The sequence below is a fragment of the Hoplias malabaricus genome, chromosome 15 (assembly GCF_029633855.1).
Source record: "Hoplias malabaricus isolate fHopMal1 chromosome 15, fHopMal1.hap1, whole genome shotgun sequence".
Classification (NCBI taxonomy): Eukaryota; Metazoa; Chordata; class Actinopteri; order Characiformes; family Erythrinidae; genus Hoplias; species Hoplias malabaricus.
Window position 1 is genome coordinate 14978408 of NC_089814.1, and position 24618 is coordinate 15003025.

At 38.1% G+C, this 24618-nt stretch overlaps 1 protein-coding gene across 3 annotated transcripts; it reads left to right on the plus strand.

Annotated features, from left to right (window-relative positions):
- Window positions 1-426: 426 nt before the first annotated feature.
- Window positions 427-24012, plus strand: rgs14b (regulator of G protein signaling 14b). Of its 3 annotated transcripts, none has more exons than XM_066646213.1 (16): window positions 427-608; window positions 1816-1938; window positions 5003-5024; window positions 7737-7906; window positions 11901-11993; window positions 12198-12341; window positions 15192-15383; window positions 17682-17805; window positions 18413-18456; window positions 18595-18795; window positions 19387-19463; window positions 21253-21379; window positions 21681-21762; window positions 22253-22302; window positions 22782-22881; window positions 23455-24012. In XM_066646213.1, exons 1-16 carry the CDS (start codon window positions 549-551, stop codon window positions 23742-23744), a joined length of 1899 nt encoding a protein of 632 aa, XP_066502310.1. In that variant the 5' UTR covers window positions 427-548; the 3' UTR covers window positions 23745-24012. The 3 variants fall into 3 exon arrangements, with proteins under 3 accessions (XP_066502310.1, XP_066502308.1, XP_066502311.1); XM_066646211.1 differs by having other exon boundaries at window positions 428-608; window positions 17670-17805; XM_066646214.1 differs by lacking the exons at window positions 427-608; window positions 1816-1938 and adding an exon at window positions 3541-3671 and having other exon boundaries at window positions 17670-17805.
- Window positions 24013-24618: the final 606 nt, after the last annotated feature.

The following is a 24618-nucleotide window of genomic DNA, read 5'->3' on the forward strand; positions in this document are numbered from 1 at the left end:
AAATATATTTCACAAAACAGTAACTTTACATGAGAAAGAAAAACCTTCTTATCTGTGAAGTGAATGTAAAAATATTTGGAGCATTTCAATTGGTTTATTCATAACGTAATTTCACACGATGTGAAGGAGAGCTGCTGTGGTAAAAAATGTAGTAAATAAAAAATCGACAAAAATTGAAATACATGTTTTTATTTGGACAGTGGCGATATATATTTCCCATATAAGCCATATTGTGCAATTTACTTATAGTTTATACAAACACAACCAAGATCTAATATATATATACAGTTATCTAAATCTGCATTAGTTAGTGTCTTTTTAACCAACTTTAACCCATTCACAGGTAGCTAGCTGTAAGTTGCCTGAAGGTTTCTCAGGTCACCAGTTGCATGATCAGTATGTTTTCCCACTGAGTGACTTTTATTCCTAGCAGAGCTGTGCTTTATGACGGAGATGGTGTTTACACAGTGATAGGCTGTTCATGTGAGCTGAGGAACCTAGCCCAGCTCTCCTGCTCTCCAACACTCTACTAACCTTACAACACCACAATGGAGACTTCAGTTTCTGTCCACCACCAACAACACTGTACTCTCCCTTCCAGGGAAAAGGTAGGTCATTTTCTTTTCTTACATTACTGAACAAGAAGCAAAGGTCTGGGTCCAACTGAACACCCTCTGTGCTACATTCAATATATTAGGGCATGAACAACAATATGGTCACTATAGAAGTTACATTGACTTATTTCACTAGCAATGTTACCAGGAGTCTCCATATTTTTGTATGCTTTCCTTCACATCAGCATCTGTATTTGAGACTATGGAGGAATTAGTTTAGTGTCAAAACAAATTAAAAAATGATACTGATTAAACTCATTCACTAATTAACCTTAGTTCATTAGGTGCATTATGGAGGCTGTTTTCTGTTTGCAACAACAGCATAGTCAAAAGCAATGGAGTCAAAACACAGGTGAAGACCATTACTGTCAAACACCTTGATAACAAGTGCAAACTGGGTCCAGTAAACTGGACCAGGTAATGGATAAATAGCATCAGCTGAACCTCTTTATTATTAAACTAATTATTTGCTTTTCAGCAAAAGTTAGCAACCACAGTTTAGATAATATTCTGTTAAAAAGGCCATTGCATAAAAGTTTTTAAAATCAGGAGATATTTTTCTAAGGAGAATCCCTTTACATACAAGAGATATATGTGAAAATATGTGAAATATAGCGACATGTCCAAAACTGGAGTACCCCTGAAAATATCACCATCATATAAACAGACAAGTGAAATTAAGAGAAACTCAAGCTACACTCTTGCCGTACCCCCCAAAAATCCACTGATAAGTCGTCTGCCCTTTGTTACATTGTGAGAAGACAACTGAAAGTTATGGGGTCTGAAAGAACGTGGAGCTGGTAGTGAAATAAGCGAAACCTATTCAAATCAGTTTGCAAATACTGAGTTCAGTTGACTAAAATGTAGCATCACTGTGTTCGGGATTGACTGGACTGTGAGAATGCAAAATCTTCTGAGCCATGTCAAACCGACTGATTTGAAAAATTATAAGTAAATCTCCCCAAAACTCATGCTATTGATATTTAATGATATTTAGTTTTTAATACATTTGTGTAATGTTCTGTTAATATACATTTACCTTTTTTCCAGTTAAAACGTGTAACTAAATTGCCATCTTAATGGATTGAAAATAAACAGTTAATTTTTGTGTTTGATTTATGTACAGTAATGTACAGTGCCAATGGTGAAAGAGTGTAATTTGTTTAACTATTGTGTTCTCATTGTTGTGTTTCTTTTACAGAAAGCCATGCGCTTCCAAGAAATCACAAGAGGCTTTTCTCAATTTGGCCTGCGTGCTTCCCTGCGCAGACGACTGGGCAGACATAACACCTTCACAGACAGCAGACCACTCACACTCACCAAGGTTAAACTCACTTCATGTAACCCCTTAAATGACAATTTTATCTACCTGTTTTAATACATATTACACAACCCTATTCCAACAAAGCTGGGTTAATACATGAGAAAGTAGTGTTTAATAAATTATTAATTGAGGCACAGCCCCAGTCCCTGGTACTCAGAGGAACTCGAAAGGTGGGAACAACAGATCCGGGGAAACCAAACTGAAGGAATGGGATGGCCTTGCCCTTAGGTGAGGGTACGAAGCTTAATACGCAGTCCAGACGGGACAAGCTGTGGACTGGCCTCAGGCACTGTATGGACTGTGCCTAGTCTGTAAGCCTTCTGCCTCTGATGGCTGGGGTTAACGGAAGGCATCACCATGGCTTAGATCACTGAGCCATTCAGGAGCCGCCTTATATTATATCTGATAATATATTAATATGAACATTATTCAGTTAATGAAGATTTGACTCACATAAAAGTTCTTGCAGTTCAAGAGGTTTAGTCTACAGTTTTCTATATGTCAGATAAACATTCAGCATTATTATTCATCAGATAAGCCTGTGGTATTACTCTTGGCTTGCAATCTTTCAGTAAACAAAAAAGTGATGTTGAAGCTAAAGCTTCTGCTTTTTCTGTAATTGCAGTATGAGGCAGTCATTAGTTCTTTTTTTTCTTTTTTTTTTTTTTTTTTTTTTTTTTTTGTTATTTCCAGCATTGGCCTACACTCTTAAAATGACTGTTATCGATTGTCACATTGCCACATTGTCACAGAAGAACCGCTGTTGATACACTAAAGAACCTTTCATTGGTACTTAAAAAAACCTTATTGAATATAAGACATGAGTGTGCAAACTTTATTCGCCTTTAATAGAACTTCCGCATAATGTGAAGTTTCCATGTAAATGAAGAAGTTTCCTAAAGCTGTCTGAACAACTATTTATAAGAGTGTTTGTAGCTACACTCTATGGCCACAAGCTTGTGTCTATTGACCCTCCATTTCTTCTAACATGAAGGAAATTAATGGGGAATTTGTTCAGCTTTTGCTGCTCTAACAGTTTCTGCTTTTCTGAAAAGGCTTCAGACATGGAGCATTTCTGTGAAGAATGAATGGCATTCTGCCCTGAGAATATTGGATTACAAATATCACTTCCTCTCATCACAAAGGTATTGGATGGGATTATCACTTTAGAGCATATAGATACACTGCTACATAGACCAATATTGGGGGCATTAATATCTCTGTAGTCAACAACTGGCATTTAGCATACTGACCACACATTTTTGTGCATTTTATGTCATGCTGTCCTATGGAGAATATACAAGCGGTGCATATTTAGACATCTGCGTCAACCAAACATTCAATTTAAGGCAATTTAATTCACTGATCAGAGGTTTCCAACTTCTCTTCCAACATGTCTCTTAACTTTAATTCCAAGTTTTTGGTCATTGGAACCTTGTGGTCTATATTTGGGTTGGATGATTATCTAACAGTGTCAGGGTTCTGTACGCCGGTTTCTCAGCAGTTTTTTTCTTCTGTGATGCATGCCCGCACTTCCTCTTGCGGCAAGTTGCTATGGTAAGACTTCCTGGTGTAGCAGGAAGTTACATTTTGATCACAGAGGACAGGGCTCAGTCGTATATTAGAGGCGGCTTTCTTTAGATCTCAGGCTCTTGTGAAGGACCTGAAGAACCTCTGGCGCCAAGGCTATGTCTCTGAAATTCAATAACGTTGTCATAACCAATGAGCTTAAGGTAGGAATAGAAAGGCTTTCTTTATTTGTGTGTGTGTGTGTGTGTGTGTGTGTTTGTGTGTGTATAACCTGTGTTGGAATTCTCTTCCTTGAGAGGGTCATCAGCTAGTAAATCATGATATTGTAAAGATACATCTTGTCTTAGGGATTATGGTAAGATATGTGTTAGGGTTATGTTAGCGTCCACAAAAATTATGGAAATATATTTAGAAACCCCACGGGGTGTGTGTGTGTGTGTGTGTGTGTGTGTGTGGGTGGGTGGGTGGGTGGGTGTGTATGTGGGTGTGTGCACATAATGGTTCATGATCATTTTAGTGTGTCTTTCCAAAGAATGATTAGTTGAAATAACATTATAATATAATATTGTAATTAAACCCTGAAAACTAACAATGATGAGGTGGATCTTATGTTTCTGTGACACATCATCACTAATTTCCATATTTCCATATTATACAACTGTACGAAAAGCAGGACTTTCTGTGCAAGCACTGTATTAACTTTATTATATTCCAAGTTCAGATTATTGTGTTATGTGGTTGTTTACTGCTGCATGATATTGATAGACTTCAGTAAAATTCAAACATGGTAATACTTCCCAGTCAGAGAATCAGGTGATGTTTAGTCATGCATTAAAAGTAATGTAGTCATGCTTCCTCGGTGCTCTAAAAGCATGTCATACAGTCCTCACAAGACTAGAGGAGACCTTTCACTAGATATTGGAGCAGGTTTGTGAGGATTTGATGACATTCCACGTGGAGAATATTACTGAGGTGAGGTCTGGATTGTTATGGATTGTTAGACACAACTCCAACTCATCACCCAAAGTATGCAGTTCCATTACTTCTCAGCCTTCATATTTTTGTGGGGCCTGATAGCCCTCAAGCCAATGCTTGGTCTTGAGCATAGTGAAGTTAAAACCTATGATCATGTGTTGAGTGTCCCATTGCGTGTTCTTATATATGGAGATTAAAAGGTATTTATAAACTTTTGAACATAATGTATATGTGTTTGTGGGATATGAAAATGTGTGTATAGGGAACTTATTAATTTTGTTTTACAGGATTAGAAACTACGTATACAGCATGATATACATCCTCTCTCTGTTTCAGTGTCTCTGTCTCTTGCCCCTCCTCTCTCATATCCATATGCTATATTAAGATGATAAATGTGCTTTGTTTGTGTAAAAGGGTGCATTTACTTAAACAGGGCAGCTCTCAGTGAAAGAGAGTACAATGCAGTGCTGGAGCATGATTAATGACTATTCTTAATGCATTGACATACAGCAATGAGTCATTCCGTCTCATCCCGTCTCATTTTTTCCCCCACCTACAGACACTGGCTGTTTCAGATGGAGGTGAGTTATGAATTAATAATGTCTTTGGCAGAGAGAACATGCAATATGATACACTGTATATCCACAATTTATTGACTGTATACACTGTACTGAAACATTCATAGTGCTGCTTTTACCTCTCACACAATTCAACAACTATGACTGAAATGAATTGAATTCACTTTGACTGAGATACAATATCTCATGATTTAAAGGGCCAGTGTCCTACATACTGACATTTCTAGTATTTTATTTATCCTTTTCTCAAATATTCCAAAATTGATACAGCTTAATGTTCCAAAATCTGTCCTTGATATTTTCTTATCCTTTACTATATACAGTATGTGCACTGTGTAGTTCTACAATTACAGACTGTGTGTGCTCTGCCTGGTTTTATTCTGTTCTTTAATGGCAAGGACTTTCTACAAGACCAATATAGCAGGCGTGATTTATGTGTTGGATTATCCTGGACACAGCAATGACACTGACATTTCAGTTGTGTGTTACTGTGTGTTGTGTTGATACAACTGGCTTATCCATTTGTCTGATCCATTTGTACCAACGCAAAACCTTAAGAGTTCATCACAACATCAGAGTCACTGCAGCATTTATGATAGAACTACAAACTGCACAATTATGGGAAGTACAGCTGGTTACATGGATGACGAGTGTACAAACAAGGCCAAATAATGTCTTATTTGTGTATGAATTTATTAACAAATGGTCTATTTTGAAGCATAAACAATGTACAACCTATATTTCATGCTTTCAATTTCAAAACAACTCATGAAATATTAGTTTTTTTTAAACATATGGGAGCTTTATTTTCTCTTATTCATTTGAACAGGACATTATTTAGAGAATTGGGGTTAAAATATATTGCAACATGAATTTTTCATAATGAATTTATGTTTCATAATATTGCTGTCGGAACACAGCCTTGTAACAGGTTCATATGATGTTTTCACAATAAACTTCTAAACTTTTTACAGAATTCAAACGCTATGATGAGTGGAGTACTATAATTATATCAAAATTCAGCTCCATTTAATTCCATCACATTTCAAGGTTATATACACAGCATTTACGAGGTTTTGTCACAATATCAATGACATACAGACATTCTAATGCATTATTCAGTCATTTTCTAAACATTACAATACATTGCAGTCAAAGTCATTGTTCATTTATCGAAATATGTAATAACAATGTTGATCATTTAGCGGGCCCAGGGCATATAAAACATTAATGGTGACCTATTTTCAGTTTGTACACCAAACACCCCCTTGGCTGAGTGCATGGGCTAGTTGTGAGTGAGATTATGAATGAACAGGTTTTAAGTATATATTGCTGTAGACACTGTTTCACATTTCATTTGTGGCTGTGGAAGTCACACTTTGAGTCTTTCACTTTGCCACTGACCTGTTTACATCCTGTTTGGGGTGCAAGTGTTACCACAATCACTTCCTCTCTTCAGTTCATTCTCAATGTGGGGGAGAGAATGTCAGACAGGCAGACAGGCCGGCAGGCCAACCCAGCAAGGGGAAACCATGTGACTATCCAGAACTGGATTCATAACATGAATTGTCATGCACGACGAACATATCACAGCATTGTCATTACTGCTCTTGATCTAATCAACTCTGAAGTCATTCTGCTTCAGAGCATAACACAAATAACCAGTTTAGTTCTTCTGTAAATGCTGACGAGTTTCCCCTCAACAAAACCATAATACACCTTAATCAATATAGTCAGATCACAAACTCATAGTCATTTCCGGGAACACATTTCAGCAGGGGAGCCGGCTTTCATGGTGCTGAAAAAAAAATATCAGAGCGGCTGAGTAACACTGCCAGTGTCTGTCAATATTCTGAGATGACAAACTCGTTTTGTCATTTTAAACTGGCAAAAATATATGATACTACAATCAGCTTCCTGACCAATGCACAGTTTTATAAAATTCATTGTGTGAAACTGCTTATCCAGTTCAGGGGTGCGTTGAGTCCAGAGCCTGCCAGGAATCTCTCAGTGCAAGGCCAGAACACACACTGGAGAGGGTGCCAGTTCATAACAGGATGCCATTCACTCACACCTTTGAACACTTTTGAGTTGCCAATCCACCTACCCACGTTTGTTTGTGGATTGAGGGAGTAAACCGGCGCACCCGGAGGAAACCCACCTGAACAAACGGAGAACACACTAGCGGGGCTCAAACCCATGACCTGAGGATCCTGGAGCTGTCTGAAAGCAACACTACCTGCTGCTTTAACCCTTTAAACTTGCCTTTATTTATAAGCTTAATTCTGTTAGTCTAGGGAGGACTAACTCCGTTACAACTTTTAGACATAATATAAATTCCTAATAAAGTGTTAAACAGTTTTCAGAAATTGTCATTTTAAATAATTAACTATTACATATTAGTATTTGAAAATACCTGTTTATATATAGAATCTGCATAAATTGCAGAATTCAGCTTTATTTACCATCAGTTAAAGAGCTTAACCCCACAGACAAGCTTCAGTTACTGCAAAAGTGAATAGGCTGTAACTTTGATGATTTACACAATACTGCCCATGAAGCTGATGTGTATACTGTGTAGTTTGAGGAGTTGGGAATTGAAATATGGGTTCTTTGGTTCTGTTGGTTCTTCTAGTTTTAGGAGGTGAAATTTCATCTGAACAAACAAAGGCTGATCTCACTGTTAACAATCCTCTGTCTCTCTAATGCTACCAGAGCTGAATGTGCTGGAGCCAGAGAAGCGTGCAGGCACACCGTGCTCCAACAGTAACTCAAGCCTGCCCAGTGTGCCCAGTGGAGGTGTCAGTGGGGTGGGTCAGGTGGCTAGCTGGGCTGTCAGCTTCGAGAGGCTGTTAGAGGACCCGCTGGGAGTGCGCTACTTCACTGTGAGTATAAGATCTTTAACCAGATTTACTATAATTGGGGGACATCAATGTAGAACTCATACTGTGCCCTTGGATAAAAAGAACCTGAATACAAGAACATGCAAATCCACTGACACTAAACAGGTTTGGGCTTGGCCAGTACTTGGATGGTTAGAGATCTTAGGTGGGGTCAACAGGGGGCGCGGTGTCTCCCAAAGCCTGAGTTTAGTGATGGGGACACTACTGAATATACGGCATTGTACTTTGAATGAGACGTAAAGCTGAATTCTTGACTATTTGGTGCTAACCGGATTTTACAAAGTAAGTACTGTCCACTGGTGGCCCTGTATAACTACATTTATTCAAATGATCTGTCATAATCACAGAAACAGTGCTGTACATTCAGGCAAAATTTCCATGCCAGGTATGAATCTCAAATTGATTTGTACATCCACAAAGGGTGAACTGTATGTAAATTAGCTAAATATAAACTAAGATACATCTATTAAATAAAAAATAAATAAATACAAGTAAATCTAAGATAATGTGACTGGGAAATGCAAACTCTTGCTTTTGGCTGTAGAATGTATTCAGTTATTTTGAGAGTGACTTATTCTTGGGGGTGAAACTTTTGGGTGGATGTTTTAGTTGTGCTGACAGCAGTAATAAATAGAAGGATTTTATACTTCATAATCTAAAACAGGCCCTGTCACATCATCTCTACATCACAGTTTTATGACAGAGGAGCTGGAGGGCATTTTTAAATTGAGTTCTTTGGTATATCATAAACAGTATCTTCAATCTTGATTTTAACCGAAGTTACAAATGTGAAGTTTCTTATCTCACAGTTCTCACAGTGCAACCCTAGACGTACAGTCATTTGTACATAAAAGTGCATATGCACCTACTAGTCTGTGTTTTTTCTGGAGTGAATGGTTTTAATAGGGAATTTGTCTTAGCCTCTTCACTTCTGGAATGCTTATATATGGTCAGAACACTAGGTATGATTTTGGTTGTGGTTCATTTCCGATGCTGCAGTGGTACTGATGTGGTGGTGGTATGTTATTGCACATATATGTTATGCTGGTTTGAGTGGATCACACACAGCAGTGCTACTGGAGTTTTTAAACACCAGGGTATCACTACTGCACAGGGAATGGTCCACCACAACAAGGATGTTAAGCCTGACTGGTATATAGTGTATATTGGAGGAATTTTTAAATAGCAGTGAAACTCAGGCAGTTTGGGGATCAAGACATTGTTGGTTTAATTAAATCTGACACTGTTTGCCTTTGTTTTGGTTTGATTCATTATGAGTATTTTGCCATTCAAACCCTACTGCACATCAAACACAATGACATTTTAAAAACAGACTTGTTTCTGATGCTGTGTTGACATTTTGTTTGATTTTATCATCTCTTCATGATCTCTGAATCATTAATGGTAAAGCAGGTTGTTTTCATTTTCGTTTCAGTGTTTGTCAAATCTGCCCACTGGGCCTTCCCACATCACAAAATCTTAGCAAGCTGGGAGAGTGAGGGCTAGCAGGGCATAATCAGCCACTTCAAATGCAACACACCATTTTTGGATAGCAGGAAAACACTGATTGCAATTTCTGTTACATCAGTTAGTGTTATTCTTACGCTGTCTAACGTCACTCTGATAGGTCAGTGGGTATTCCAAAACTAACTGCAGCACTCCTCATTGACCCACTGTGATTTTTAATAATAACAAAAGAAAATTATTATAAAAACCAATGGTTAAATCATGTTTTGCTGCATCACAAAAGAAGCAAGTCACTTGTGGTTGTGCGTCACACTGATTTTCCTCTGTTTGTCACAATGATCAATAAAACTGGAATTGATTACTGCTTTGGAATACCACAACACATGAAATTTGAAATATATAAAACCCCAGGTAGGCTCAGTATAGGTTCTGAAATGTCAGGGAATATTATGCCAGGAACCCTCACAATAGTAGGTGCATAAAACTTGCCCAGTAAGACATTTAGAATAATTATTTAATTTACATAATCTTAATTTGAATATTACACAGACTATGATTAATATACAGCAATCTATTACTTTCTTTGCTCCAGACAAAGTGAAGTCAGCCAAGGTGTTACTAAACATTGCTTTAAAGCGAAAATTTGAATTGAATCCATATGTTGATGTGTGACTATGAAAAGATACAATCTTACTGAAGATTCAGAATCACTCTCATACTCACTCCTTCAGTAATCATTTCTGTTTATGTCTGTATCATTGACTTTTAGGCTCCTGAAGCCCTCTCAAGAGCCCTAATGAACCCACAGTTTATGAGTCAATGTGAGAACACTGAGGATGAGTGTATTAGAAGATGAATCATGAGAAACAGAATGGACATTAAGGTTCAGCTCAGCAGTGGGTTTAGTTCATTAATGGCTCTATGACGAGTGGGAAATGGATCTGAAATATAGTACATTAATCTGGAGTGGTTTTATGACTGTATGAGGATGCTTACTGGGGGGGAGTAAAGATCAATCACATTAATTCATTTCTAAGTGAACAGTTTACAGAGTACTCGGAAAGAAAGCTTCCTGTTTTCTATGTGAGTCGACACAGTGTTTCTGAATGACGCAAAGTGGACTGCTCCTCTGGTTGATTGTGAATTAATATGACCTGTGTTCCACTGATTTTAAGAGTGGCTGTGGTTTCCCTGCTGAGCCCATCAACTCCTTCAGAAATCTTCAGCTCCCATATTAACACCGGCCTTACAACACATGTTTAGCCATCAGGACAGACTGGGAAATGTGTGTGTGTGTGTTAGTGTGAGTGTGTGAGTGTGTGAGAGAGAACCCACGTAATGAGTCATGCTAATTGTGCTGGAGAGCGGAGGTGTGCAGGTTGCTGATGGGGGCTGGGACACCTGTTGCTGTGGGACATTAAAAAGGCAAAATGCACATTTTCATATATTTATTTTGTGATTAGGTAACTTGGGACTGCATTCTGTAGCCAGTAGAAGCACAGCATGATCTGGAACATTACTAATATTTGCTGGTGAATATGATTATATGCTGCATTTTGTTAAAGGAACTGGAACTGAAAACATTTGCATTTGCACACAATCTCTCCCCTTACCTCAAATGTAATCAGTCAGCAAACTTGGGTGAGAGCATGAAGCTTAATTCTGTAGTGTGGTACTGGAGCTATGAGGCTAATGTAGCAATGCTACAAATTCTACATATGCTAAAATGTAAAAATCTATATACGTGTTTATGGTTTTGCAGATTATCATCTGTCAATATGAGACAGACTTTGTTTATCTGATATCAGCACATCAGTGTGAATGCTAAAATGACCATATATTTCATGTCTGCATTGCATTATGTGTTAGCTAACTAATTAACTGCAGGAATGCTAATGAATTTGATAAATGTAATGTTAACAAATTTGGAGAAATGTATTTGTCAGTTGTTATAGATATTAGTGGGTTATACAGAAGCATATCTGTCTGTCTGTCTGCCTGTCTGTCTGCCTGCCTGCCTGCCTGCCTATCTATGTAATAAAGTTATAGACAATTATGTACTAAATTAGGCTTGCAAAACGATGTGCTGCTGCATTGTGTGTTAGTTTGGACACGTGCCTTGGCTGACTCTTCCTTTATGTCCCATTAAATAAACTGCGAAGTAGTATTCCTGCCAAGATATGCATGTGGTGCCCATTTTGGCAGCCCAACTAGCTTCTAGCAAGTTTCTGCCCAAGGGTTAAATATTGGCCCCCGCATGTGGATGCCCTCAAGTGTCAGTGAAGTGAAAAGGATGGGTTAACCATGCAGCCAAAATGGGCAGCCCACCTGAAAACACCCACTGTGGCCTCATTTGGCCGCCATATATAGACAGTTCACTGAGCAACCTCATTTATCCGATATAGCCAGGCCACTTGGCTTCCTCAAAGGTATGCTGGATGGGATGGCTGGCCTGTGATGTGGTGTATATGGTGAATATCTAACCTGAATGTGGTTTATAATCTCCCAGGCATTTCTGAAATCAGAGGTCAGTGTGGAGAACATCTTATTCTGGCTTGCATGTGAGAATTTCCGCAAAATTCCTCCGTCTAACCCAGAACAGGTACAGCACCAGTGATTCAAAAGCACAAATATTGGTTTTTAGATTTAGTTTTTTTTGTTTTTTTTGTTAAATGAGTTAAAACTGCACTGTACTGTAATTCAGCATATATCTAGGTAAATTATTACCTTGGCTCATCAATTTTTTAAATACTTGCTCATATCTGGATTGCATTGTCTAATTTCAGTTCTATATTTGGCCTTATAGCTGAACAGGGAAGCTCTCTCAATCTACAACAGTTACCTGTCTGACAGTGCTACCACTCCCATAAATATAGATGATAAAGTTCGGGTGGAAGAGAAGGAGATCCGAAATCCAAACCCTGATATATTTCAGAAGGCTCAACAACAGGTACACTCTACTTTCTATAATATAATATATGTTTATTTTACAGTAACACATTCTTAAATTATGATGTTACTTTATATATCTGAATTCCGATAACTCTACAGAACCTAGATTCTTAATATTTAGATTTCCTGTAAAATGTAAATATACAGGATTCCCTGCAATCTCTACAAATTTAAATGAGACAAAATTATGAGCATTGTTTCAAACTGAACAACATTAACACACAACAAATTATATTTTACCAAAATATCATCTATTATAAGAAGATATAATAATGAGACAGTAAAAATGGTTGTAGCTACAATAGAGAATGGTTTCTGATGTTTACATAAGAGGTGGAGTCAATGAACCAGTAGTTTGTTGTTTAGGGTGAAGCTAGAGCTGCAGCAGCTATAGAGTAAAGTAGATGGGGGTGTTGTTGTTTATATGAGGAGGAGCCAGTAAATCAATTAGGTTGTTGATTAGTTGGGTGGAGTTCGGTATCCATACAGTAACCATAGAGTGAAGTACACAGTAAATTCACTAGTGTTAAATCAACACTATTAGTGTTAAATTAACACTGTTAATATAATAATTTAACACTCTCAGTGTTAACACTAATAATGTTGATTTAACACTGGTGAATTTACTGTGTAGATGTCTTGTCTCTGATTGTGTTTATGTCAAAGGTGGAGACAATGAAGTAGTAAGTTGGTGTTGTGGGTGGAGCTATAGCTACAGTGTAATAAAGTTTGAAGTAATAAATTCTTGAATTAATTCAAAAGTATTTTAATCTAAACATTTTGCATTAATACAGACACGCACACACACACACACACACACACACACACGTATATATATATATATATATATATATATATATATATATATATATATATATATATATATCAGTAGTACCCATGTGGCACCCTGTCCCAATCACTTTAAATATTTCAGGGAAACAAACAGAAATTTGACATATTTTCTTTTTTCCTGCTAAAATTACTTAACAGATTTTAACATGTTTAACGTCCTGGGGAAATAAATCACATGAGATATAATGTGTGCTGTATCTGTTGACACTTATGTTATATTTCTTCCAATGTTTTTAATTTAGGAAATATACAGAAATGGTACATTAAAGTGTGTAGAATTCTGTTGTCTGTGTTCTTACATTTGCATGGAAAATAAGCAAAACATTATAACTGAACCATACACTGTGCACATACACTGAACTTATTTCAAACACAAAGACATGGCAGCGTTTACACAGTCTGCATTGACTCATAAAAGCACAGAGAGGTTCAAGTGTTTTGCTTCATGCTTGAATCTTTTCAGAACTGGTGACATGATTTTTCACCTTGATACTGACAGAAAGGCTAGTCTTTGAAGGAAGAAATGTGTTTATGTAACTGGAGCGAGGCTTTCAGCAGCACACAGAGAGAAGCAGTGGCAGGACTGGGAGCCATGTAGAAATTGTGTTGTTTCTTTTTTAAGGAATGAAAAACTGCTAGAGGTTTTTGTCTCATTTCCTGTTTGAAAATATCAAAAGGGTACATGTGTGTGTGTGTGTGTGTGTGTCTGTATGTGTGTTTTGGTCACAGTGCTATGGGATTTCAGGGAAATGTTTGTGCGTGTCTGTTCCGCACAGTCTACACTTTCTGTAATTCAGGCTGATAACTGTTTCCAAACTTCTTGCTAAGTCTTGTAGTCTGTGTGATTGTTGTGTTCATAGTGAAACAGCATTGGCGTTTAGTAACTTACAGCTAGAACATAGGGCCACTTATCAAATTCTGCATCATTGTTTTCTGTGCATATCAAGTATCAACTTCCCCAGTACTCAAAATCTCTCAAAAACCAAAATCTACATTAAAATAGCATTTCCAGAAAGGAAACTAACTATTACTGAGAACACAGCAGGCTCAATAAAATCCAAACCCTTAGCAGCATACACACAATGCTTTGTCTCACAGATCTAAAATCAAAGCTTAATACAGATGTCAAAACTGTGATAAAAATATAATTGATATAGGTTAAGCACATGGGTGGACACTGATAGCTCAGCCTTGGTATTACTCAGCATTGGTTGCTGTATGTGTCTAAATATATTCTTCTAGTAAGCAGTGCACTCCAGCACTGTAAGCTGTGTTTTCTAAAATCATGATTTTCCAAGTTGCACTATTGCAGATAACACATAATCACAGCCATGTTTTGTGGTTATTACACTCTAAATATATGGCCATTTAATCACTATTTTCTCATAATGCAGTAGTTATCCTTGCTCTTTCTGCACTACATAGTTTTGTGTTGTATTTTATATTCTGATTGCTATAAAATGTGCAACTGATTAAAGGCTTGATATTGGTAAGGAATCAGTGATGTTGCTAACTGTGCATAGCAGTTTCCAGCTGCAGTCCATAAACAAGGCAGCTGCCTAGCAAACAAATGGGTACTAAGTAGCACTGTCCTACGAAGCACCCTCCCTTGTGTTACTTAATGAAATACGGTTATGTCATTGGAAAGGAGTTGGCTTATGAAATTTAATAAAGCCGTTCTGTTGATGTGAATGATAATAAGCTGCCAAGCAGTGCTTATGTGTTAATGACTTCAATTAACTTTCTAAATCCCAGTGTTCCTTTACACAATGAAGAAATCACGTCGGCACAGACTCTCATAATTCAGTCCCCCAAAGCTGTAACATAATCAAAATAAAACCATGTCATGACCCATATAATCTGAGGTATTCTTGCCTAACAATTTCATTCTCTCTCTCTCTCTCTCTCTCTCTCTCTCTCTCTCTCTCTCTCTCTCTCTCTCTCTCTTTCTCTCCTCTCTCTCTCTCACACTCACTCGCTCTTTCTCTCTCTCTAGATCTTCAAGCTGATGAAGTTTGACAGTTACACTCGCTTTGTGCGCTCACAGCTCTATCAGGATTGCATGCTGGCTAATGTAGAGGGCAGGCCTCTGCCTGAACCTGGTCAGCGCACCAAACTTCCTGTCGCCACAAAACAAAGCAGCCCTTTAGCCAGAGAACAGCCCAAACCTGAGCAGAAATCTAAAGAGGTATGGAGAAAAATAATTTCAAGCAATATATACATCTACCTCAAATCTACACTCACTGTCCATTTTACCTGCTCCACTGAGAAAGCTTTGTAGTTCTACAATTAAAGACTGTAGTTCACATGTTTCCCTGCTTACTTTCTTATTCCCATTTCACACTGCTGTTTAAGGGGCAGGATCCTCGCTAGACTACAACAGAGCAGTTATGACTTGGTTGTTGGATTCTCAATGCTGCAGTGACACTGACACATTGGTGGTGTGTTAATGTGTGTTGCGCTGGTACAAGTGGATCAGACACAGTAGTAGTGCTCAAGTTTTTAAACACTGTGTCCATTCACTGTCCACTGTGTTAGTCACACCTGCCTCGTTTGTACACATTTTAGATGTAAAATCAGAAACATTAGCTCATCTGTTGCTGTAGTTAGTCCTTCATCAGTGAACACAGGACGCCACCCACAGGACACTGTTGATTGGTTGGTGAACTATACTCCGTCTCCAATAGTGACACTGAGCTCAGGGCATTAAAATCTCTAGCTCATACCTGTACTCTGGGGGTCCTGACCATTGAAGAGCTGGGTGAAATGAGGATAAGAATGTAAGTCAGGGAACAGGTGGACTACAGTATGTAGTTGTAGAATGACAAATCGCTCCTGTTAATGGAGCTGATAAAATGGACAGTGAATTAAGATACAAGGTAGGTGTTGATGAGTCAGTGTGTGTGTGTGTGAGTGTGTGTGTACACACACAGATCTGAATAGTGATGTGAGGCAGAGGCAGAATACATTGTACAGGCTTCTGTGGTCGATGCTTCTGTATGTTTTCTTTTAAATGTCAAAAAATGTGAATTGTTTATACATAATGACAATTTACACTGAATATGAAACACATGTCACCCATAACATAAACATTACCTTCTTGTCTCTGCACGCATTGTCCATTTGATCAGCCCCACTTCTACAACTACAGACTGTGGTCCATCTCTAGATTTGCATACTTGTTAGTCCTCGTTTACTCTGTTCTGCAATGACCAGGACACTTACAAGACCTCCATAGAGCAGTTATGGACCATTCTCAGTGCTGCATTGATGGGTATGTGTTGTGCTTGCATAAGTGTATCAGAGAGAGCAGAGTTAATGGAGTTTTGAAACACGAAACATTATGCCCACTCACTGGCCACTGCATTAGGCATCTTGCAGATGCAGCTCCAGCAGCACTGCTATGTTTGATCCACTCATAATAGTACAACACACACTAACACGCCACCATGTTTTCAGTGTCACTAATATACGGAGCATAAACTGCCTGTGGTGGTTTGTGGAGGTTCTGACCACTGAGGAACAGGGTGAAAGATGACTAAGTATTCAGAGCAACAGTTGTCTGTAATTGCAGAACTGCAAAGTATGCCTATATTGGAGCTGATCATACGGCCAATGTTTAGACACAAGGAGAGCCTTTTAATAGTGGACTTGGTAACACTTTATATTACAGCCCCCTAATTACTGGGTAAGTACAGAGTATGTACCTGTTAAGTAAGTTGTAAAATTAAATAAGTACTTAGTAAGTAAAGGGTATGAATCTAGAAATATGTGGTTATTATTGGGTATCTTACAAACACTTTACAAATAAGGAAGAAGAGCAGAAGAGAAACACCCATTTCATCATTAGTTAACTATGTTCATATATTGTCCCAATACATGTAGACAAAGCAGTGTAAAATATCTCCTAAGTATGTGATGATGATTATTTTGGTAAATCACATGTCCTTCCTGAACCTAATGAATACAAAGCACCATAAAACTCTGCTAGTGCCTGTAATGAATGTAGCTGACCATGTTCTTCTCTGTAGGTGCACTGTAAATAACTTAAAGGATCCATAATTACATTCAGAAATACAGTGAATTCAAAATGGTAGCTGCTTTCCTTATTTATTGAAAAACGGCAGTAATAGTCACTTGCATAAACTATCACACTTTAAATTCAGTTTTATAATATATAATTATACTGAGAAGTGCAATGTATTCAGAACTTAGTTGCGTGACTTACTTGTAAAGTGTTTGTTAGATACCCAGTAATAACCACATATTTCTAGTATCATACCACATCCCTTACTTACTCGGTACTTATTTTATCTTACGGCTCAGTTAACAGGTACATACTCTGCACTTACCCAGTAATTAGTGGGCTGTAATTTAAAGTGTTACCGTGCACTTTAATGTTTGATATATATGAGTTAAACAAAGCTTCAGGAGTCTTTCTTGACTTTCTGTAACAATTTTTTTGTTAAAACAGCTGTTTTTACAGATGCCAAAGCTTAAGCTGGGTAAAACGACACCAGCAGAGCCTGAAGATCTAGAAAAGAGGAAAAGTGCTCTGCAGGGAAAGCTGAGCTGGGAGAAGCGCAAAGAGAAGAGGGGATCTTGGGGTGGTGAGTACAGTTTCAAAGCAGTGGTCTCTTAGATGGTTTAGGTCTGTTACTGTCAGAGCAAGCCCTCACATATCTATAATGATAGGTTTACAGGAGAAGCAAAACCTTCTTAACTTCAATGCAATCTGATGTAATAAGTTCAGTTGTGAGACATTTTGTTGCTCTTCATACATTGTTAGCCCCTTTTCACCCTGTTCTTCAATGGTCAGGACCCTCACAGGACCACCATCCAGGATGATCCACTACCAAAATGTTGTGGTGGTCCTGATAATTGAAAATCAGTGTGAAAGGTGGCTAACAGATGGAGTACAGTAAAGTGCATAATTTTCACTATAGGGTAAGCTGCTAAAATGAGCGTTGACACAAAGGGTAGCTTTAATGTTGTGGTTGATTTGCATAATTTAATCACACATTTATTCCCTCAAGGGTTTTAAAGGGAAAAATGAGCAGAAAAACTGTGGATTTAAAAATCCATATAATTATATGGTAACTGTGAAAAGGGGCTGCGTTTATCCAGTTGATCTCAAGCTTTTAATGTCAAGAGAAGATTAAATGGCATGTTCTACCACAAAACATCCCCCATCTGCTGATCTTTATCTTCTTACAGAGTCGCAGATAAATGTGAAGCCCGGACCTTCTCAAAGTGCAGAGGTGACCTGACTCAAACTTTGCCCTCCAGAATATTATCAGACATTTGGCGGTTTGAAGGTATATTCCAGGCTGAATGTGTCTAACAGTTATTTGCGTGTGTGTTTGTGTGTTTGTCTTTATGTATGCATGTTGGTGCAGTTAGTGGCTCGCTCCACTGACCCTGGCAGTTTAGTAAAGACTCGGGCTGATAAGTATTGCTGTGTGTTTCTACCTGATGGCACGGCCTCGCTGAACCCTGCCCGGCCTGGACTCACCATTCGTGGCATGCTGACCGGCCTGTGTGAAAAAAGAAGACTTCCACTTTCTAATATCATTATTTACCTGCAGGGCAAAGACAAGGTGAGTCCATCACAGACCTCAGCTTAACATTCAAGAATACTGAACAGTAAATGGAAGAAACATTTAAGCTGACATATTTAGTGCTGTGCACAAGTCAGAGAGAGATCACTCTTTATTCATTTAAGTTCCGGTCAAAGCTGCCTTTAAGCAATTTAATAATCAGCAGTTGTGGGTTCAAGCCCTGCTCTGGGTGACTGTCTCTTATGAGTTTGGTGTGTTCTCCCAGTGTCCATGTGTATTTCCTCTGGGTGCTCCGGTTTTCTCCCATTCTCCAAAAACACAGGTTTGTAGGTGGATTGGCTACTCAAAAAATGTGTCCATAGGTGTGAGTGTGTGAAGCATGGTAAAATGTCCCTACAGATTTATTTAGAGGACAGAAATCAAGTCCTTCAAAAAGAATGAGATGCAACATTTTAAAAGATATGCGTTGTAAATTTATTTTTAATTATGCTTTTCCTGATGCTGAGAAATGATTGCCCTGTTTTGACTGGATACTTTAATTAAAGGGTGTCAGAGACATTTGCACAGTATGGTATAAATACATTAGTTTTGATAATAACTGTATTTTTCATATAATCTTGTATACCACAGCAACCCCTTTCTCTGGACCAGGATAGCTCTGTGCTGCAGGACCAGCAAGTGTATCTGGAGCTCCGGGTGACTTTTGCGTAAGTGTATATTTCCTACCTCAACTTCCAGTTACTCATTAACTCTTTCAGCTAATGGAGCTAAGAAGTAGCTCTGCAAGCTGAGACAGCAACTTACTTCCGCTGAGCACAGTTTGATCTGCCACTATTGGCAGAGAGAATTTAATGGAACGTGAGTGCTTTCAGTTCTGGGTCTCCACAGACTAAACAGCCTGCAGCAGACGGCGTTGTTACAAAGGACTGTGTTACTCTTGAAGTTCTGGTGATTAGATTATATTTGTCACAGAAGAGATTAGGCACAACATAATGAAAGATCACGTCAGTAATATACTCAAAAGCTAGAAGTCAGTCTTTACTGAGTAGGCAGAATAGCTTTGTTAAGTTATAAAAGAGACCTTCAGCAGTGGACTGTGAATCAAGAACTGGAATTATAAAAGACTTCTCCTTAAACAGACCCCATGTTTAGCACCAAAAGGCTTTCCCACTCATATTTCAACTAATGAGAAATCTCCTCCTTTATAACATCTTGGTCTTGTCCACAACTCTATTGAAGGAAAACACTGATGAGTCAAAAATAAATGTAAACACATTCATTTAGAGTGGGCCGTCTTAGACTTACCAAGTTAGACCTGTGATGATAGTTAGCGGTGATAAGAACTAGATATCTGAAGATTTTCACACCTATAAAAAAAACCTCCTCACCGAGTGTGATTAAATTAAAAAAAGGTCATGAATATATTGGTATATGGGATATACTTTTATGGTAGTGGATTATTTTATAACATACTTACTGTAGTGTTACCTTATAATCACTTAATATAATCACAGGGCAAGTATTTGGGTGGTGGACCATTCTCAGCTCTGCAGTAACTCTGATGAGGTAGTGGTTAGTTGTGGTGTGTGTTGGGCAGGTATGAGTGGATCAGGCACACTAATGCTGCTGGAGTTTTTAAAACAGTGCCCACTCATTGCCAACTGCATAAGACACAATAACATTTTCAGCCCAAAAATATAGGACACTGTTGACAGGATAATTTTGGTTGATGGACTATTTTCAGCCCAGCAGTGACACTAAGGAGTTTCAGTTTAGCAGTACTGTTGATCCACTTATACTAGCACAACACACTAACACACCACAACCATGTCAGTGTAATTGACATAACTTAATAATTGAAGAACAAAGTGAAAGGTGGCTAACAGTGAACTGAATATTTGGCTAACAGTAAACTGAACTGCTAAAATGGGAAATGGAAAAAAAGGGAGTAGCTGATTGGTATAATTCAATCACACATATATTCCCTCAATGGTTTAAAATGAAAAATTAGCAGAAATACGTCCTTTTACAACATGTAATTATATGGTCACTATGAAAATGGGCTGCATTTATCCAGATAACTTACAACAGATAACTTTTCAAATTACTTTAACATATGTCAAACATTGACATAGCTGAGCACATATAAATAGGAGATAGAACTCCTTTGTGTTGTATAGAACAAATAGATTTTACATTTATAACTGTAAGTGCCTCTGTGTACATATCTCCACCCTTCTTTTCTGACTAAAGTATGGAGTTCATATTCATTATAACACTTCAGTTTCCACTTCAGTTTCAAACAATGAAGAGTTATTTTATCTTATTCAGTTATAGTCCAAAACCTGAGAAACAGCAGGATACACGATTATGTATTTAATAAGGAAAAGGATCACCATCTGTGTCAAACATACTGCAAAATGCTCTTCTTAAATGAATCTACTTGTTCTGTTTTGTTGAGGTATTAATGTTCCACACTGTGTGTGTGTTCCACAGTGTGGAGGTGGTGTTCACCGGCAAACAGATAGCTATCATGGTGAAATCCAGTAAGACCCTTCAGGAGGCGCTGGCCTCAGTGCTCCAAAAGTACCGCCTCCGCCCACAGGACACCATCGTCACCATGGTGAGCAAGTCCCGCGAATGATTGGAGTGGACCATTTTGTTCTGCCCTTTGTTCGAAGAAAGCAGTTTGACCTTTCCTTCACACAACAAAGCCTTCATACAGAGAGATTGGGTTTTCATGTTCATGTATTTTCCAATAGAACGGATTTGGGATTTTAGTAAAACATCTGTTTGGGGCAGTGAGTTTCCCCCCTGAATGTGAACGGTATGCAAGGAAAAAATGTTGAAATATGTGATGTTTTGTGGAAATAATTCTCTCATGTATCATGCTTCACATCATGTATTTTCCTTCACTCTTTCAGAAAGGAAGCAGAGAGCCACTGAACATGAACACAATCGTCACCAACCTGGCAAATACAACACTAACCTTGGACAAAGTAAAAGGTATTTGTGTCAAAATGTCCAGTGTTCCTAAGTATTGTGGTTTGAAATCCATTAGAAACCTTGGTTTGCTTAACGTAGATTCGATCACTATTCTTAGCACATAGCCTTGAGCTACTGAGTTGTCCTTTGACAAATTTGCTTTTGTAAGTAAACGCACTTGCAAACAGAGTGCATTGTCTATTGGCATTTCATTGTTTACCTTTTTGTTGAGCAAGACTGTGATGAGTCAAGTAGATTTCCCCACTGTGCAAGAGAGTTAGGAGCCACTGCCTCTGTGGCGTACATGTCATCATGAATCTGTGTAGTTTGAAGCCCCTCCACTCTTTCTTTGAGCAGGGCCCAATCCTTCACACGGCATCTAATATTAGTAAACTACAGCACTATGATTTTACCCATTCCCTCTCATAAATTCCTGTGTATTTGGTTGAATGCAGTCCATATGTAGAAGAGCTGCCATTGCAATCTGTATTCTAATTTTTCTTTTTCTCAGATCTTGACCAGGGTCCCATCTCCAAAGCAAGTCCAGCTCCTGTTCTTCAGGTGAATTTGAAAGTAGTCTTTTTAGTTATAAATATGCCAATTCTTATGTTATGAAATGGAAATGTATAACTATATAATTATATAGTAGTTTTGTAGTGATTAAAAAATAATAAATTACATATGTAATTTATATACGTATAATTATGGCCACCTCCTTGTTTCTACATTCACTGTCTATTCTGTCAGCTTTACTTGCCATACAGGTGCACTTTGCAGTTCTACAATTACAGACTGTAGCACACACGTTACTCTGCATACTTTGTTTGCTCCATTTTACACATGTGGTCAGGTCCCCCATATGACCACCACAAAGCAGACATTTTTTTGGGTGGTGGATCATTCTCAGCGCTGCATTGACACTGATGTGGTGGTAGTGTATTAGTGTGTGTGTGTGTGTGTGTGTGTGGGGGGGGGGGGTTATTGTAGCATATGTAGGTAATGGATACAACAGGTAACATTTCTCTTTGTTTTGTCTCAAGGCACGCAGAGGTGCTATAGACATCAACAGCTCCACGAGTTCATACAGATCAAATCCCAGACAGAAGAACCCTCTTGTGAGAAGAACATATGACATGGAAGGTAGAAATGACATTTTCTAGATTTCTTCTCACCTAAAAATTCAATGTATATAAATTAAGTAGATGGTTCTGTTTTTTATTTTATGGCTTGAAAGCATTAAGTCTTTTGCCAGCCAGCTGCAAATATACACATAGGTAACATCAGTTATTTAAAATTGTCATAAGAGAAATTAATGTTAATTTAAAATCAAATGAGATGCTAAGAGAAGGAACTGAAGTCTAATGGTTGGCAAATTAATTGAATCAAATAAGAATGTTAAAACTGACTGATAGTCTTTTGATATTGAATTTAAGTGCTAAAACTGATCTGTGTTTATGTAGTGTAGTCTAGTGTGTCTGTCTGCGCAGAGAAGATCCCTACATTCACCACTATTAGTCATGAAAGAACAAAAGCCAAAGTAAATAAATAAAAAAGGAAGAAAAAAGCCACTATGGTATACTGAGAAAAAAAGATGTAATTGACTACAACTATTGAAATATAATGTTGTTACTAGAACTACTACTAGTCCTAGCTGTAGTAGTAACTACTTCCGTACTACACACAGCAAGGTTTTAATTGCTAAAATTTGTACAGGTCTGGTGGAGCTGCTGAATCGAGCTCAGTGCTGCAGTGCTGATGACCAGCGAGGTCTCCTGAGTAAAGAGCACCTGATGCTGCCTCAGTTTCTTCAACTCCCCCTGGAAGAGAACGAGGAAGATGATGAACAGGAGGAAGGCCAGATGAATTCACTGGATGACTCCAGCATGCTTTCACTAGAAGGAGTCTCCACAGATTCCCCCATGTCTTCACTTGGCTCCACAGAACCAGACAGTAAACTATCTCAGAAGCAGTGTTCTAATCCCACTCGGGAAACTGTGGTATGAACTCCAACCCTCAATGATCCCAAATGGATATCTATCTATTTTCAGACTACACGCACTGAACATAGAAACTGCTTCAGGAATACGACTCTCTAGGCTTGGAGGACACTTGGACATGTGCAGACATTTCATTTCTTGGAGGATATTACATAGAAGATGTTTACAGTTGGTGTTGAGAAGCTCAGTGTTATTGTTCAGTAGACTGTATTTATTTGGAAACATATCTCATATACGTCATATATATATATATTCTTCACTTTAATAAATATACACTGGCTGTACCTCAGTCAACTGAAGAGTTGCATGGCTCATTTTGAATATTTGTGATACAGTGCTATTAAATGCAGGAGGATACTCCTAGACTACTTTTAATAATATTTCTTGTACCTTTATTTTATAAAATTTACAAGTTCTCTCAAAGTATAAATGTTTATACAATCAAAAGAAGCAGCTCAGATATTTGCATGCAGAGAATGCACGGTTTATATTTGTTTTACCATCAATATGAGACCTTGTTTCCCTCTCGTTACTCAATGAAAAATGTCAGAAAGAGACATGTCAACAAACTTATGTCAACTTTTCCATTATGTTACCTGCCTCTACTCAGCTCTACTTGCTTACTCCCTGGTTGGTTCTCCACTATAAAGTGCCTCTGCTTGAAATGTACCCAGTGATGTCAGAAAACACTATCTCTAATAGGAATGGGGCTTGGAAACCACAACAACAGTAAATGTTGTTTACACATCTTGTATTTGTTGTTTTTTGGGACTGAACATAGCTCTGTGCCCCAGTCCAGAGGGATCAATAGCACCGTTCTCCTCTAGCCTGTTTCTTTTGTTGGCCACTACTCCAAGGATTATTTGAACCTCTTCAAAGG

Coding starts and splice junctions, on each gene's coding strand:
- rgs14b (XM_066646211.1), top strand. CDS start 549: ATGGAGACTTCAGTTTCTGTCCACCACCAACAACACTGTACTCTCCCT. Junction 5,025..7,736: donor ACTGGCTGTTTCAGATGGAG/GTGAGTTATGAA, acceptor TAATGCTACCAG/AGCTGAATGTGCTGGAGCCA. Junction 18,796..19,386: donor ACCTGCAGGGCAAAGACAAG/GTGAGTCCATCA, acceptor TGTATACCACAG/CAACCCCTTTCTCTGGACCA.